We start from the raw sequence: 18,684 nt of genomic DNA on the forward strand, positions 1-18,684 counted from the left end.
TGGGTCCTCACTGTCTACTGGCCAGTCAGGGAGCTGCAGCTATTGAACCCTAATAATAACGCTTTTGCTCAGGGATGCCGTTGCCAATCACAGAGTCTGGGCAGGGCAGGGCCGGAGATGGATCTGAGGATCCCTGGACAGAGGAGGGGAAGACAAAAGGAGGGGAGCGGGAGGCAGGGCAGGAAGGGTGCTGGCATGTTCTGGAACTTCTCCCCCTCTTGGCCACCCTTCTCCGTGAGCCCACTCTACCAGCCCTGAATTTGATTGGAAGCCACAGACAGATAGATATTGCATCCACTGAGCAGTTTTATGATGGAAACAGTTTTCAGGTTGAAAAGGGGCTAAAAATCACGCTAATGGCTTTTTAAAGGTGCCAGCAGAAAAGAAAAAAAACCAACAACAAAGAGTTCAGACAGTTTCTGGAAAGAAAAAGAAAAACACACAAGGAAGAAGGTAATAAACTTCTTAGTGCTGAAGGAGGGCCTCTTAGATAAGGGGGCTTTTCTGGCTGCCCAGGCCCCCTGCTCGGAGATTTCTCTCTTTCCCTCCCTGGGTCCCCGGCCCCAGTTCCAGACAGCCTGTCCACCTCTAATTGGTGCTGCCCAGAGTTCTCTGATAAGCCTGCCACATTTAGACTGGCTGGACCTTGGCTAGCTCCCCAGCCAGTGGGACAGCTAGAAAATGGTGGGGGCCCCAGCTGTGGGCACAGGCCATGGAGCGATGCTGGCATGTCCCTCTGCGTGGCTCAGGGGAGAAGGGGGACCCAAACTCTTTAGCTCTGTGTTGTGAAAAGAACACCAGATAGTTCTGGTTTGTTGAGACCCCAATTTAATGAGACCTCTGGCTCACAGGAACCACAGCTCCAGTTCAGTGAGCACCTACTATGTGCCCTCGCCCCCACCCCCATCCTGGGTGAGGGGCTCTGTAACACCAACACCAGTCCTCAAACCACCTGCAGGGGGCTGTCCTTGGCCCATTTTCTAGAGCCCTCACTGGGTCACCTGGCACGGCACAGGTGGCCTGGCCCCGTTATCCTTGATCGGCTGCTAACTGCTGTCTGGCCTGTGGCCAGTCACTCCTCTCTCTTTAGTTTTCTCATTTCCTAAATATAAGGTGACCAGCCATCCTGATTTGCCTGGAGTTGAAGGGTCCCTGAGACATGGGGCTTTCAGTGCCAAAACCAGGAAAGTCCTGGATAAACCAGGTTAGGCTGGGGGGTGATATTAAAGGAGAACTGACCTACTCTACATACATCCTATGCCCAAAGGACTGTCCCTTAGCTCAGGGAGGGGTCTCCTTTGTCCACCAGCATCTCTGCCTGGTACAGTCCCCGTGGCTCCACACCTCCCTAGGGGAAATGTCTCACCAGTCTGCTCCTGCAAAGGGCTCGCTGAAGGAGAAAATCCAAGGATTGGCCATAAGGAGGCAGGGGGCTCGTTTCTGGGTTTCAGATTGTTCTGTCCCTGTTCCACTGGGGTCGAAACAGGCAGCTTCCCCAAGAATGTATTGACTAGAGAGGTGCTCGGGTCTCACCTTTTCACGTGACTAGCCAAGTTCACACCAAGCAGAATGAGACCATTTGCCTTTGGTCTAAGTCTAGGGCCTGGGCCCCGTTCTGGGGTGAGCTGGAGCACAGAACTGCCTCTGGGCCTGGAAAGACTAAGAGCGCATAGTCTCTTTCAGTAGCTGAAGGACCAGGAGCAGGTGCAGGGCAGGTCCTGGAGGGCACTAAGTCAGGGCAGCGTGAGAGTGAGGGAAGCCGCGGTCTGTGTGTGGCTGGCTTTGTGGCAGTCCTGGGTGGTTCAAAGGACTCGTTCAAAGCTGCAAAATCTATTCTTAAATAACTTCCATCCCACTGTTCTCACCAGGGACATACCATGTGTCAGAGTCCTCCAAGCTCTAGGTGCTGGAGTTGGGATTTGGTGATACCAACGGGAAGGGACCACCCTGTGTCTGGAAGGAGAGGGGGAAGTTAGCCACATGGATGGACCCACAGGGAAGGGAGAAGGACTGAAGCCCAGATGCCCAAGGGATTCTTAAGCGCATTGACTTGGAGCCATGCTCCCCAGCCCCTCCCAGGGTCTCCTGCAGAGGATCCCATCCCAAGACAAGTCTAGGTCTAGACAAGGCCCTTTCTTACCTGTCCCCACCAGCTTCCCCAGATCTGCCGTTTGCCTCAAAGGCTGCCCCCAATACCTAGTCCATTCCTAGTACTGGAGGCTTCATGCAGCCTCTCAGGGCCTATGAGGGGAAAGCAAGACAGTGAGGGCAGCTGGGTGATGAACAACCCGGGCTGGCTAAGCATGTGTACACCCGGGCCCCCGGGCTGAACAGGCCTGGCTCCCAGCCAGGCTGTGCAAATTGCGTAGGTGTGAGGAGGAGGGCCAGGCACCTCAACACCCACCCCGCCCCCCTTTATCCAGAGGGCAGCAATCCTTTTTCAAGTGTCTTATTAGCAAACATTCCAATGGCACCCATGGCCGCCGCCAGAGACTTTATGGCCTTTTTTTTATTAGCTTTGCCTCCTGGCTCGGCAGAGGTGGAGAGGGCACCTCTGTGAATGTGGCCCCAGCATCAAGGGGCATGACCCTGAACGTGGAGAATGAGCAGGTGTCTGAGGGAGGGAGAAACAAGGTTCAGGCCTCAGGGGATGTGCAGCCAAGCAGGGAAGCAGGACAGATGCATACACAGTAAAACTTCATTACTTCCCGCTTGAGCTCTTTCCAGCAGGGATGAGGGAGAGGAGAGCTGAGCAGGCGACGGGCTAATAAGATTGCAGGGGGTGTGTTTAACCTACTTGCAAGAATGAACTATTTCCTGGCCCTTTAGAAGCTCCGTTTCCATGCAAACAATGGTTATACAAATGAAAAGGCTCTCTAGTCTCTTCATTAAAGCAGTGCCTCAAAGGACCAATCGCTACCTGAATCTCCTCCATTAGCCCAGAAGGAGATACTATGTATATAAATGAAGATGTTTGAATTACAAAATGCTTTTTCAATAGGGTGGATTATAAAAGTTTGGTTCTGACAAAACTTCTGATTAGATTGCTTTATTTCACAGGAGATTTGCGGCCCCACTGCCTTCCCTCCCTCTCTCCCTCCCTTTCTGGGTCAGGACCAGATCTGGGAAGGACTTGCTGTCAGACTGAGTTTTGGCTTGACTCTCCAGGGGCTGGAAGCCACGGGAAGGGAAAGTTTTGAACTGGAAAAGGACAGGCCAGATCCTCAATGAGATAGGGTCACTCTGGCAGCAGGGCGGGGAAGGGACAGACAGACTGGAGGGGGACCCAGGACAAGAAGAGGTGGCAAAAATGAAAACAAGTGGAGAGATTTTCCCAAAAGAGCAGAGGTAGTGGAGTGGGGGGCAGGAAATGTCCTGGTGACCTGTGTCCCCTGACCCCAACCTCCCTTCGCCAGAGAGAGGATTATGGAAAAAAGGGTCTAAGTCCCTCCCCTCAAATGTCATGCACACTCTTCTCATAGAGAAATCCTGCAGCCCCCACCCCTCCCCCCAAGTCTTTTTATCCACAGTGCACACCCTGTTCCAACGGGACTTGCTATTGGGATTTGAAGCTCACTGCCAATTTCGAGCCACACTTTACTGAACAGAAATAGGGTGTGTGGGTAGGGTGGTGAGTGGCAACGTGCAGTGAGATGCTTCTGCAGGAAGGTACCTCGAGCCAAGCCGCGTGTGTAAAGACAAAAACGGATACAAGGCAATCGGTTAACAACAGCTGGACAATGTCTTACAAAGTTCAACATTCGCCCAACCGTCCCACTCCTTGGTATTCACCTCAGAAGAATGAAAGCATGTGTCCCCACAAAGCCTTGTACACACATGCTCGTAGCACTTTTATTTGTAACCCCCCAAAGGCGTCCATCCCCAGGTGACCGATAGACAAAAGCGGGTGGGTGCCTGCATGCGAGAGGATGCTACTTGGAACCAGCTCTTGATAAAGGTGACCCCATGGACGAATCTCAAGATAATGAAGGCAAGGGAAAGAAATCAAAGTAAAATAGTTCCCACTCTATGATTCGTCCCTACAAAATCCCAGGAAACACGGTCTACAGGACCGAAAGCAGAACTGTGGTTGCCTGGGGTTGGGGGGGGGGGTGGGGAGAAACCCAAGGAAACTTTGGGGAGGTGATCTGCTCATTATCCTGATTGTGGCAGTGGTTTCAATGGTGTAGACATATGTCAAAAGCCAACAAATGGGTACACTTTATTCACAGTCTACTGTTTGTCAATTATACCTCAATAATGTTATAAACAATTTAAAAAAACAAAACAAAACAAAGATCCCGGGAGACGTATAGCGTAGAGGCAAACTAACCTAACACATTGCACTACCCCTAAGATGCAGCAGGATGAGATTGGTATTTCTCATGACCTTGAACCTGAGGTAACTGAATTAATGTCCAGCCAACTTCCTCTGCAGAGGAGGGAGAGATATATGCAGACTCCATAGAAAAGGCACTTTTACTTTATTTTATTTTATTTTGAAAAGGCATATTTAAGTGTTGTGGTTTAAAAGGATTGCTGACTACTCAACACCACAACGTCTGGAACATTGTTAATCAATTAACAGCGTGGGGGGATGAAACTGACAAGCGCCTACAGCACAGTCTGTTCTAAGTGCATTTACGTATGTTCCTCAATTTAGGCTTCAGTTCTCAGCAAAAGTCACCGGTGAGACATCTGATTCCCCAACGGTACGGAAGAGTAACTCGAAGATCCATCCCTGGGTCCTCCCCGCCCACCCTCTGTGCTCAAGTCCGCGATCCCGATTCCATGAGAATGTAGGACTCTTCCCAGTGGAAAGACAGAGTCAGGAAAGGAAAGACAATCAGAGGCTGTTAAGTCGTGTCAGGTGTGGAGAATGTGAACACGACTTGCTCAGCAAACTCGAGTCATCAGAATTAAGGGGCCCACTGGAAGCCAGAGGAAGGGAATTCGGGAACATAAAAGACCATCCTGTTTCTCCCAGCAGGGAGGAAGCAGATGGCTCTCATTACCTGGAGGGGTGGCGGGGCTTAGAATAGAAATACACTCAAGAGCAGCGCGGGCAGATTCCGGAACCAGAGAGCACAAATGAAGTTGCTGGTACAGGAAGAAGGGAGGAGCAGTGTGGGAGACGCATCTGCCAGGCCTGGTTTTGAGTCATGGCACCCACCTACTCACTCTCTGACCTCAGTCTCAATACCTCTTTCCTGGGTGCCTCAGCTTTCTCATCTATACAGCGGGTATAATAATACTAGTATTGCTACATAATACATATTAGAACATGTTTATAATCTAATGCATATTAGAGCATGTTTTAGATACTGTGCTATATCATAGGGTAGTGTCAAGGATCCAGTGAGAGAGGGTGACATGCTTAGTACAAGGCCTCTCACTGTAAATCTCTATAAATATCAGCATTTCCCCAAAGGCTGTATCCCACAAGGCGAATATTATAACACCAACTCATCAGATGGAGAACCAAAGCTCACAGAAACCAAAGGACCTCGTTCGACCTCACACAGCTGGTCGAGCTCAGAGCCCAGACTAGAGCCCAGAGCACCTGAAAGCCTGACCAGGCTTAGCTGCTTCCACTGTCCTTATTCACACAGCAGCTATACCTGAGCACCTACCACGTGACCAGGCTCACCCTCGAGGGAGCTGATATGCCTCTCTGGGAGAAAAGACAGATGGACAACAATGTAGCATGGAACTGACCGGTAGGAGGGTCCAGACAAGTTCAGCCCTGGGGAGGTGGAGAGGACCTCTCTTTTCACAGGGGTGGGCAGTCAGGGCAGCCTGCCTGGCAGAGGCGGCATCTGCGTGTAGAGCCTACAGACCGCTTTGGTTTTTTTTTAATAATTTATTTTTTTGTTTATTTATTTTTAGAGAGAGGGGAAAGGAGAAAGAGAGGGAGAGAAGCATCACTGTGTGGTTGCCTCTCACTGGCGCCCCCAACTGGGGACCTGACATGCAACCTAGTCATGTGCCCTGACTGGGAATCGAACCAGCAACACTTGGTTCACAGGCCGACGCTCAATCCACTGAGCCACAGCAGCCAGGGCTACAGACCGCTTTGTATCTCGTGAGTTCAGTCTCATTGGACTCTCACACCATACCGACTCTGAGCTAAACCCTTGAATTATTTCATATAATGTTCTCAACTGTCTGATGGGGTGGGATCACAGATAGGCTTTGGAAGATGGCTAGAGGCATGCTACATGGACAGGAAAGGGGGAGTGGTCCAAGCAGAGGTAACAGCCGAGGTGAAGGCATGGAGGCAGGAATCAAATCCTCAGTATCTTTGTATCCACCTCTACCAAGGCTCAGCATAGGGCGTGGCTCCCAATAGGCATAAATACCTGTGCCTAAGGTGGGCAGCCCACAGCCCTGGCCCCAGGCCTGGCAGGAGCCCCAGTGACCAGCACCTGCATGGACCCTCCTGAGCCACGGGATCCGTGGGCCCTGCTATCTCTGTGCCCAGCTTGTCAAACACACAATTCTTTGCCCTTCAGAGCCACTGTCAGGGTTGGTTAACTGCAGCCAGTAAACTGCATTCCACTGATCTCACCGGAAATCTTTGCATGTATTAACCGCAGCCCATTGTTGATGAGAGTAGGTGTCCTCGCCCCAGCCCCCTCGGGGCCCCACCATCTGTGAAGGCCTTCCAGTCTGCGTGCAGATCAATGCCTCTCAAGTCTAGGGGAAGGGGGTCTCGGGCCGCTTAATCCACTGGAGGAAGAAAACTGAAGGCCCAAACTCCGAGGAGGCACCAAGAAGCAGCTTGGTCCAAACCAAAGCTGTGACCTGGAAGCTGCCGGAGCTGAAGATAAGAACTAGAATTGGCCTTGGGTGGGTAGAGGGCTGCAACTGGTTTTCAGCACAGGGTGGAAGGGTGGGGTTACAGGATTCTCCATGCTCACACCACAGCCACCACCCATATATTTAATAAATATTCATGGAGTACCTACCATGCGGGTGAGCACTGTGCAAGGCCTGGATACACTGGTCAACTAGGTGGATGCAGACCCTGCCTTCATGGAGCTTAATGAGCGTGGCTGGGGGAGGAGGACATTCGAATCACAGCATATGTGATTAAATTACAATTTAGACTGCTGTATCAGCTGGCTATTGCTGCATAACAAGCCATCCCAAACCAGGATGGTTTTAAGCGGCAACTAGACACTATTGCTCCTGAGTCTAGGGGCTGGCTAGGCACGTTCCTGAGTGTGGCCTTGACTGGAGGGCTGGGCCAACGGGGGCCTCTCTCCATGTGTTCGTTCTCACCTTTTGTCAGAGGCTAGTTCTCAGGGCAGAGGCAGGGAGGAAGAGGGCGGAGGTGGGGAGTGTTCTTTTGAGACTTAGGCTTGGAATTTGCACACCATCACTTCCAACACATACTGTTGGTCAAAGCAAGTCACAAGGCCAAGTGCGGGGAAATAGACTCCACCCCTAGACAGGACAAACTCTAATGGCATAAGCCAGGAGGCACGGATACAGGGACCAGGCCACCGATGCAATCAGTCTGCCATGCCCTCCTAGTCCAGGAGATGACTAAGAAATTGACTGTTGCTTTGTAACTTGAAGCCTGTGCCGGGGGAAGAAAATGCCCTAATCTCAGAAAAAGAGAATATTGCCAGCAAACGTGTTGAATCAAAAAAGGAACTTGGCTAAAGGCACCTATGATGAGGTTCACCTCCCAGGGACCCTGATGGGATTCTGGGACCAAAAAAAAGGCCCTTAGTGGAAAAACTGGTGACATCCAGGTAAAGTCTAGTTAAGAGTGATATGTCAGGGTTAGTCTCTTGGTCTGATGGCTGTCCAGGGTCATGTAAGATGTCAACAATGGGAGAAATTGGGGGCAGGGGAAGTTCTCGACTCTGGGCAATTTTTCTATAAACCTAAAATAACTCCAAAATAAAAGGTTTATGTTTTTAAAAAGGGACTTGGCACACAGGAGGGGCAAAAAGAACACCATTGTAGCTAGCTGGACAGAGGGAAAGGCTGAGATGTAGCTGGAGTCATGGCAGAACCCACTTGTTGGCCAGGATAAAGATTCCATACTCCCAGTGAGAAAGGAGAAGGCAGTGGAGGTAGAGGGAAGTGGGTCATTCAGGGTATATTTAGGTGGCAGGACACTCAGGATGTGGTCACTGACTATCTGGGGGGTACAGACATGGAAGATGTCAAGGATGGTGCCCAGGAGTGTGACTTGGACCGTGGTGGGGGGAGGGGCAGGAGCTAGGGAATCCAGGAGAGGGAACACCTGGGGCTGTAGAAATAGTCCTAAGTGAGATGCTGCCTTCTTCATAAAGTACCAGTCCCGATGTCCCCTGAGCTGCCTTCGATGCCATCTGTGTTGTGTCACCTGTACATGTCACCCAGACATATTGCTTATGTTACTGTCACCTGAGCATGTCATCAGTGTAGCACTTATCACAAAAACAGACCTGCACATATCACTATGTGGTGGCTACCTAAACACTGCCACCTGTGTGTCAACCATGTCGTTATTATCTTAATACATCATCTGGGTGGCTTCCAGCTACACATGTCTCCTGAGCCTGTCTCTTTATAGAGCTGGCACCTGAGCATGTCACTTGCACGCAGTGACCTGCACAAGTCGCTTAAGCAGGTAGCCTCTATAACTGACACCTACGAGTGTCACCTAAACATGTCACTTGAGGTGACTGTCACTGTCAACAGCACCCAGTCAAGAGGGTTTTGTGGGTTTTTCTTTTGTTTTGTTTTTTGTTTTTTTGTCTAGCTGAGTTACAAACAAAGAAAATCCTTCCCGGAGGGGAGACAGTTCCCTGCTGTTTCCACTTGTCACTGTGCTCATCCAAGAGCGTGAGGGAGCGGGAGGCAGCGCTTCCCCACAAAGTTTCCCTGATGAAAAGCTCCCTGTTCTCTCCCCCGTTCTCTGAGTCTTTCATGACAGTTGGTAGACCAGATGTCAACCTCTGTACATTCTATGTAAATGAAGGTATTTGTTTATGCTGATGTGTGCTGGGTGGTAGGAGGGAGTGGGAGCTTCAGGCGGGGCTGGCTCCGCTCAGTGAGACCACAGGATGGAAATACAGACTGGGGGCCCAGGGGTGGGGGTGGCGAGGGGGAGGGAGGTGGAGGATAGTGAATCATAAGGAAATAGAGCTGGAAGACAAAAAAGGGAGGTGGTACGGCTCAAACAAGAGAAAACAGGTGTAAAGCTGAGGTTAGACTGCTCAGCAGGAACATGGGAAAGTGAAGCTTAGCTGAACATAGTGGACAGTGTCCAGGAGGGGTGAGGATGAAGACCTGGACCTGAGGAACCTCCCTTCTCATGGCGGCGGGGCTGGAAGACAGAATCAGAGCCTGTGCTCTTAACTCCTGCCCCTTCCTTGCCCGCAGGGTCTCTGACAGATCCGTGAGCCAGTTTGGTGGGGAGGGCACCATGCTTGGCATTTACTAGGCGATCCTTAAATCTGAGCTTCTTCCCCCAGTTTTCTGCTGCAGCGTGGGAACCTCTGTGACCCAATCACAGTGACCCTGCTTCTAAGTCGTGGCCAGAATAGCTCCCCTTGGCTGCATGATCAGACCCAGGCAAGGCTGGAATTGACGGAGGACGCGCGGATGTCCTGATGCAGCAGCCACGCGGCCTCTGCAACTCCAGGTCAGGCTGTCAGGGCAGCAAAGGATGAAGAAACAATAGGTGATGGTGCCTCCTCCATTTAATGACACCTTCATGCCTACAGATGTCTTGCAGTGACACCACCTCCAAGTCCTGGGAAGCATTAGCTCCATATTTTAGATAAGAAAACGGAGGCTCAGAAAGAGACAGCATGACTCACACAAGGTCATGCAGTAGGCAAACAGCAGGGGCAGGATTTGAACTTGGCTCTCTCTGACACCAGGTCAGGGCTCTTCAGTGCAGGAGTGAGGAAAGAGCTGCCCTGTCCGCATTTTCCACAGGGAGAGAGAACAACTTATCAATGCATTCTGACTGTGGTCTGACCTGCAGACCCCTGTAGAAAGATCTAGAACATGGATTGTCAAACTACAGCCTGTGGGCCAAATCCAACCTGTGGTTCAACAGTCTGGGAACTGTGAACATATTTTACCTTTTCTTTTTAATGTTGGGAAAAAATAAAACTGGAAGAAGATTTCATGGTGCATGAAAATATTTGAAATTCAGATGTCAATGGTTATAAATAAAGTTTTATTGGGACACAACCACACTGATTTGCTAACACACTGTCTGTTTCACAACCCCCCCAACCCCGGGTCCCCGGGGGCAATGGGCACCACTGCCATCCAAGTTCACGAAGCCAAAAAGGGCAGAGAGTTCACTTCGGCTGAACACACAGCCCTCACCTCCATCTTCTGCAACACTGAGCACAGGCCCTGGTATACAGTCGGTGCTCTGTAATGGTGCTCCTCCTCTCAGCACAGGACGTGGGCATGTTTGCTGAGTGAAGGCTGAACAGTAGACTTTGAGGGTGGCGCCTTCTAGCTTCAGATCACGGGGCCCTCACCCTGCTCCTCTGCCTCCCCCAGGCTGCCCGAGGTCCGTGTCTCGGACAACGGTCCCTACGAGTGCCACGTGGGCATCTATGACCGCGCCACGAGGGAGAAGGTGGTCCTGGCATCAGGCAACATCTTCCTCAACGTCATGGGTGAGTGCAGGGCCCTGAGCCTGGCATCCCAATGGGAAGCTGTGTGTGTGCGTGTGTGTGTGTGTGTGTGCGCGCGTGTGTGTGGGCATGCATGCGCAGAGGTGCTATCCTGGGCATCGGCTGCCAAAGTGCCCACTGTCCTGGAAGTAGACTCTCTTTTTACCCACCCTTGCCCTTGAGGTGTGACCAGTATGTCCTTGCAACTAAGGATTTCTTCTCAGGGTCCCCTTCTTCCCTGAGACCCTGACCTCAGGAAGACAGAGCTGCACCTCTCCCTGTGTCCTCATGTACTGGGCATGTTGATGGGAACAAATGGGGAACTGAAGGAGTAATCAGAGTTTCCCGTGAGGCAAGAGGCAGTTGCAGTCTCTGGGCCTCAGTTTCCCCTTCTGTAAGATGGGGTTGGGGTGCTGGCCTAAGGGATCACTCATAGACCAGGCGGCTCCGGGCTCTGTGACCCAGTGAGGACACAGGGAGGCGGCACAGGGCGCTGTGGGAGTAGCTGTGTAGGCACCTTTCCCATGCTGAAGCCAAGAGCCACGTTCATGGAAACACGTGTGGGGAAAGCGCAGTCGGGTGGGTGCTTCTCTGGGGCAGGACAGTCCAGGAGCCTCAGCGGTGATGCACACCTGCTGCAGACAGAATGATTCTGACTTGGCCGCAGGTCCCCTCCCTGGACCCCCCCCCCCCAAGGCCTCTGCTGAGACGTCGAGCATTAGCAATGAGGTGGAAAGCACACTGGACTTGATGTCGGGGCTCCTGGCTTCCGACACTGTCTCTGTGCCTCTGTTTCTACATATGCAACGTAGGGACGATCGTGCTCAAGCCTGTCTCTGGCTGCCTATATCCCCACCCCGCCCTCCGTCCCCCCTTTGTAAAAGCTAGGACCTTGCTCCCCATGGTGGCTGAAGCCCCTTTAGCATGGATATTCTTGCCAGGAACACTCTCAGGTTCTGCTTCCAGAACTCCAGGCCCTTGGCCTCAACTCCAGGCTCTAGCATTCTCTGATTTTCTTACTGACTGATATTTATCAGGGAAACAAAGCTGGGGTACTAGGGCAATCAATGAAAACATAAAGGCCCTGTTGAAAGCCGCTGCTTCAGGGGAACTTGAAAATCTCCGAAGGCCAGACCTCCAGAAGGACATTGATTCCTGCAGCAGCAGCAGCGTGTGGTGCACCTTGGCTTCCTGGGGGGATGGTCTGTGTGTGTTGGGGAGCAGTGCCAGGGAAACCTCCCCTCTTGCAGTCACCCATTCATTGATCGGATCCTGTAAAACATGGACAGGGATCAGTCTTGGTGCCTGGCCCCAGGCAGATCACACCAGGGAACAATCCTCTGTTGGCACCATCAAGGGGGTCCTAGTCCCATGAGGGACATGAAAGCAATCATTTAGTCATCAGATGTTTATTGAGCACCTACTATGTGCCAGGTAACAGACACACACCTTCAAAAGGAAAACATCTCTGTCTTTGAGGAGTTTGCATCCAGTGCATGAGACAAGCATAAAACACACGCAAAGATGAATAAGTGAGGTGGCCGAGGATGGCGATAGGTACCGGGGAAGACAATCAGGTGACCGCAGGTGGGGTGGCAGCTCCTTTAGGGAGAGGACTTGAGAAGACCCCACCGAGGCTGCTGGGCTAAGTGCTTTCCATGTTACATCATTTCGTCCTTACCACCAACCCAAGGGGAGGAACCAGTATCGGTATCCCCATTTTACCGACACAGTTTTGGGGACACAGAGAAAGCCAGCAACTTGCCTAAGGTCACCCAGCCAGGACTGTACAATCTTCCTATGATATTAGGCAGTTCAGTGCTGGGACCACACTTTCAGAACACTGACCTAAACCTCTAAGTATTCAAAAATAATACTAATTCTGTACTATCTATATTGATACAAATATCAACATTTGTATCTATACAATGTATAGATGTATGCTATGTATTCCTCCCCGCACCCTTCTAATTCTCGCCTCACTTCACTCAGACACAGGACAATGGCCTCATCCTTGCAGCACAACATTAAGGACCCACAGGTTTGGATTCAGATTCCAGATCCACCATGTGACATCCATTAGCCTCCCTGGGCCTCAGTTTCCCCACCTGCCTTCATTATCACTGACTGCCTCATGCCCCTGGTTTCAGCCTCTGCACAGAGAAGTCTCATCCACTGATGACTTTGAGGATCTTTAAGCCAGTCTGAGAAATGAATGTTCACAGCCTCATGCCAACTGGGTCCCTGGAAGGGGACCCAGTTCTGTCTTATTTCTGGGAGTGGCAGGCAGCTGGCCTTTGCCTACCTGACCCTCTGGCCTCCTTGACCTCCTTCCAAAGGTCTGCCTGTCCTGGCACCGTGTGTATAGGGGAGGAGTCAGGCTATGTCCCAACTTTGGTAATGACAGTAACACCTCCCACTTAGCTGACGTGTGTCAGTTCCAATGTGCTTTCAACAGAGCATTTCACCTGATTCTCACGGCAGCTGGCAGTACCATTATGCCCAGTTCACAGAGGAGGAGACTGAGGTTCAGGGAAAGGAAAGGACTTTCTCGGGTCTTCACAGAGCCATGGCTGCCCCTGTCCCAGAGGAGCATGGCTCCTTGGCTCACCAAGTCTGGAATGGTTCTCCCATAATCCAATAGCCACGTCAGCAGCGAGGCAGACTGAGGCTCAGAGAAGGAGTGCCTGGACAAGGTTGGGGGTGTTAAATGAGATCATCCACAGCACGGAATGCTCTGAGCCTGGGCCAAGTTCCAGTGCTCAAGCAGTAGCATCTCTTACAGTAGCAGCAAATAGTAAGCATGTCAGTTAAAAAGAAGGCACAATTAGGAAGGTAAAACATTGTGCCACCCTCTCTCCCACCTCCGTGACTCTCTCCTTTAAACATACATCGAGGCAGGTTTCAAAACTAAAATCTCTTCATTGTTTTGGCTTGTCTGTGACATTGCATAGATCCTTTCTTGTCACACATGCACACGCAAAGACCCTCCCTCTTAGCAAGGAGAGGTCATCGAAAGCCGGGGCCTCCTTTGTGCCACAAGGCATCCGAAGGACCGTGACTGCCAACAGTGGGGCAAAGTGTACCCTGTCTATGTTGGAGGTCGAAAGGAAGGTCCCAGGACAGCGGGGAAGGGGGAGCCGGTGACCTGGGAACAGCTCTGGGCCCCACATGCATCAGAAGCACAGAGCAGTTCTGGAGAGCTGAGCATCAAGCATCGAGTCTCCCATCACCGCGTTTGCATCCAGCACATTCTAATGTGCTGTTTCCAGAGGCCTCCGGGTGGAGATCAAAATGCGAGAGTGGCTGTAATTTCACGCCTATAACATCCCTGCTCTGTGGTGGGGAAAGACATTTGGGAGCCCCGTGGGTGACACTGAGGATTCTTGCTGCACGCAGTCATTAAAACGCTTCTATCCGAGCTGCAGATAAATTGTAAGCCAATTTCAAAGTTGCATGCTGGGCCCCGGGAACGCATTATACACAGTCAGAGAAGCAACGGCAAGGCTCTTCTTGCGGGTGCAGGTTGTGTGGGAGAGCATGTTGAGGGTGCGATGTTACAATCAATTAAATGTTGTGAGGCTCAGACTCCCCCACCCGGCCCAAGCCAAGGATGCGGTTCTTCTGGTGCCACCAGAAGACCAAGGCACAGGGATCCTCGGCCACCCGCGCCATACAGAGCTATCACCACAGAGGGGGCCTCTTCCAACCCACAGCTAACAAACAAGGTCACTTTCCATCAGACATGGTCTGTGTGCCCAGCTCTGGGTGCTGAGTGTCAACCAAGTTAATCTGTGACCTTCTGGCGTTGCCACCCCCATTTTACAGATTAGGGGACAGAGGCTCTGAGAGTTTAAAGGGCTCACCCACGTGAGTGACAAAGATGGGGTCCCACCAGGTCTGCCTGAGACCAGAGCTGGGGCTCCTAAACAGCAACTCTGAACTCCAAGGGAAACATCCCTACCCTTGACACAAGGCTGTCAATGATGCAAACGTCAGGAAGCTTGGGGGGCGGGGGGGCAGCGCAGAGTGGAGAGAGGGGGGACCTCACCTTGGTGAGGCCTCACTAGGAGCACTTGGCTCTGGAAAACCCAAACAGGCGAGAGACAGTTGAGCGTGGCTATTTTTCTTTCTGTAGGAGTCTAGGAAGACAAAGAGCCCTTCTCCATTCCTGTGCCCCAGTCCCCATGGGTGCTCCTCCCATCCTCTACTACCCAGGATCCCTCAGTACTACTCAAACCCTCTGAAAGGAGCACTGGTCTTGGAGTCCAGCAGAATATATATATGCCACCTCTTGGTTACATCTGCAAAGACCCTATTTCCAAATTAGGTCACATTCACAGGTACAGGGGGGTAATGAAGACTTAGACATATTAGAAGGTAACCTGGATGCCCACACACATGAGCATTCTAAATCTCATTCATTCATTCTTCATTTGTTCACTTATTTAAGAAATACTGATCGAGCACGGAGTACATTCCAGGCACGGTTGCATGCACTAGAATTTAGCTTCAGCAATGAGACAAATTCTGTGTCCACGTGGAACTCATGGTGCCGGAAGGGAGGCAGACACAGACAGGTAGACAGCTGGAACCTGTGACATATCAGGGGTGGTCATCAAGCCAAACTGAAGCAGGTACAACCAGAGGGAAGTGGGCCTAGTTGGCTATTTTAGATTTTTTTTTAATGTTTTAGACAGAGAGAAGGGAAGGGAGGGAGAAAGAGAGGGAGAGAAACATCGTGGGAGAAACATCGATGGGTCGCCTTTTGTACGTGCCCCAACAGGGGACTGAACCTGCAACCCAAGCATGTGCCCTGACCAGGAATTGAACCAGCCACCCTTTGCCTTGCGAGACGATGCCCAACCAACTGAGCTGCACCGGTCAGGACATATGGGGCTGTTTTAAACCATGTGGTCTGCAAGGCCGCTCCACGGTGACACTCAAAGAAGGTGAGGCCTGAGTCACCTTGACGTCATGGCTTCATGCATCTGATTCAGCCACGACTGCTTCAGCATCTCCCCACGCCGAGCACAGGTCTAGATGATGAGGGCACAGCTATCGAGGGAGATAGCTCACGGTACTGATGCCAAAACTGAGGCTTGGTAACTGTGTTCCATCCCAGGGCTGCCCATCACACATGATCACAAACTGTATGACTTGGGTACATCTGCAAACACCGTATTTCCACATTGGGTCGCATTGACAGGCACTGGGGGTTAGGACTTCAGCATTTTTTGGGGGGGTGGGGGGACAATTCAACCAACAGCAGTCATTGGACTATGCCACAGCAGAGCAGCGTTCACTGTCTGGCTCTGAATCTGATGCTCTCTGCTCCCAGCCATGCGGGTCACCCTTCACTGAGCATTTACTAATATGCCAGGCACTGTGCCAACCTCCTCGTGAGTTAACTTAATGAACCGTCACAAGAGCCCTATTAGGTGGGTACTACCATTTCCCCTTTCTCAGGTAAAGAAACCCAAGGTCCTATCCCTTGCCCAGGCCCCTAGCCAGGCAGTGGCAGAGCAGGGGGAAATGCCTCCTATACCACTCAGCTCTACTAGAAGTCACAAAGTGTTGATAAGCATTAATAAAATGTCCTATCTCGGGATTTCCATCTCTCTTAAGGGGGCTTCCAAGCGAGGGTGGCAGAGGAAGGTAGAATTTTGGAGTGTGAGGCTGCAATGGCATCAGACCACACCATGTGCTTCCCAAATCTGAGGCCAAGGGACACAGCCTCCACCCCAGGAAGCAGTTGGTAATGAGCTGTGTGCAGCTCGTCTTTCTGAGAAAACATTTTACTGCGTTTTTATTAAGTGCATCTAGTGCTTTTTCCTCTTTGTTTTTTTAATCAACTGTTTTATTGAGGCATAATTCACATAACATAATTCAATCATTTAGAGTATACAGTTCAGTGGTTTTTAGCATATTCACAGAGCTGTGTGACCACTTTTAGAACATTTTCATTATCCCTGAAGAAACTCTGTACCCATTAACTATTGCCCTCCCCTATCCTAGATCCGATCCCCTCCCCCCAGTCTTTGGCAAACACTAGCCTACCTTCTACCGGTATGGATTTGCCTGGACATCGCATGTTAATGAGATTATACAATATGTGATCTTTTATGATTCCTTTCACTTAGTATTGTGTCCTCAAGGTTCATCCATACTGGAGCATGTATCAGCACTTCATTCCTTCCTACAGCTCAATAATATTCTACTGTATGACAGGCAGCATTTTATTTATCCATTCACCAGTTGAAGGACACTTGGGTTGTTTCCACTTTTTGGCTATTGTGAATAATTGTACTATAAACGTTCACATTCAAGATTTTGTGTAAACATATATTTTTAATTTTCTTGTAAAGTAGTCTTTTGATTTGCATTCTGCTAATGGCTACTGATGTTGAGCATCTTTTCATGTGCTTATGGGCCATTTGGATATCTGCTTTGGAAAAATGTCTTCAGATCCTTTGCTCATTTTCAGTTCAGTTATTTGTCTTTTTATCATTAAATTGTAAGAGTTCTTTATCCCAGATTTAAGGGCCTTCTCAGATGTATAATTTGCATATATTTTACCCCTTTTTGAGTTATCATTTCACTTTCTTGATGATGTCCTTTAAAGGAAAAAAGGTTTTCATTTTGATGAGGTCCAGTCTGTATATTGTTTCTTTGGCAGCTTGTGCTTTTGGTGTTGTATCTATGGAGGCTTCGCCTAACCCAAGGTCGTGATTTCCTCCTGTCGTTCCTCTAACGGTTTTGTAGCTTTCACTTGAACATGTAGGTTTATGGCCTATTTCGAGCTTCTTTTTGTACATGGTTTGAGAGAGGCATCTCCCTCCGTGATTTGCATGGGGCTCTCCAGTTGCCCCAGCACCGATTTTTGAACAGACTCTTCTTTCCCAACTGAATGGTCTTGGCATCCTTGCTGAAATCCAATTGACTGTAAATGTGAGGGTTTATTTCTGGACCCTCTATTCTATTCCCTTGATCTATATGTCCATCCTTATGCACTTGTGGTGCTTTGTGAAGCCATCTGGCCACCTCCAGCCTGGCTCTGTTGCGCTCCTGCTGTGTGCTTTTGAACAAAGACTTCACAGGAAGTCCTGCTGGGACCCATTCCTCCAGCTTTCCCATGGCTGTGAATCTCGCTGGTGAGTGCTCCCGGAGGGAGAGAGGCTACACACACATTGGGGGGTGAGGCAGGCTGAGCCCCACTGCCACGTGGCCGGGCCAGGAACCTAGGATTTTGAGAGACCTGGAGCTCTGCTTTCTTAGACCAGATTCTTGAACTCAATTCTCTGGACTCCCAGTCCAGTGCTCCTCTCTAGAAAAAGGAGCACATTCCCAGAACGAATCATTGGGGGGCCAAGGACCTCTCTTGACCGGCGAAGGAGAGATGTCTATGGCTCCTCATGGAACGGGGACCTCTGAGGGCTGAGAGCTGAGGGGAGACCCTGTGCCCCTCCAAGGCCCGCTGATGCTCCCACAAGCCTGAACAAAACAGGAAGAACATGACTCAGTGTCCGAAGGATGCCGGTGGAAAGGGGCTTCCATTTGCAGGACCCTCTTTCAAGGAGGCTGCCTGAGCACAGGGCAGCTGCGGGGGATGGGAGGCGCCCAGACAGAACCAGCGCATTGCAGGTGTATGTGGCCACCCAGGGGGCAGGTGAGGTCCTGGAACGAGGCTGCTTGAATGAATGAGAATCCCAGAGGCCCACAGGCAGGGTAGCTGGGAGGCACGACTCAGAGCAGCCACCAGCCCTCTCCAGAGCGCTGGGTGGGAAAGGAGCAGCTCCTTCCCCTGTGTTGGAGCCTGAGCAGAGCAGCCTCCTGCTGGGCTTGAACTAATTACATGAACTGGCCCCAGGCGACTGTAGTGGCCACAGACTCTAGAAAGCACGTGTTGGGAGGAGGCGCGGGCCTGTTAGAATCCAGGCCAGAGCTGCAGACGCATCCAGGGCACTGAGGGCCGGAGAGTGCAAACTGCGCTTCCCACTCCAGAAGCCCTGGGGTTCTGAGGGCCAGGCCT

At 51.0% G+C, this 18,684-nt stretch overlaps 1 protein-coding gene across 1 annotated transcript in view; it reads left to right on the forward strand.

Moving 5' to 3' along the window:
* The window catches only part of IGSF21 (immunoglobin superfamily member 21), a 234,311-nt gene that overhangs the window by 186,045 nt on the left and 29,582 nt on the right, over positions 1 to 18,684 (forward strand). The window contains exon 4 of the mRNA XM_090271464.1: positions 10,537 to 10,655. Within this exon, the coding sequence (XP_090127590.1) occupies positions 10,537 to 10,655 (119 nt within the window). The remainder of the gene's footprint in view (positions 1 to 10,536; positions 10,656 to 18,684) is intronic.

Source organism: Furipterus horrens, unplaced genomic scaffold (assembly GCF_987537825.1).
Source record: "Furipterus horrens unplaced genomic scaffold, mFurHor1.1.pri manual_scaffold_3, whole genome shotgun sequence".
Classification (NCBI taxonomy): domain Eukaryota; kingdom Metazoa; phylum Chordata; class Mammalia; order Chiroptera; family Furipteridae; genus Furipterus; species Furipterus horrens.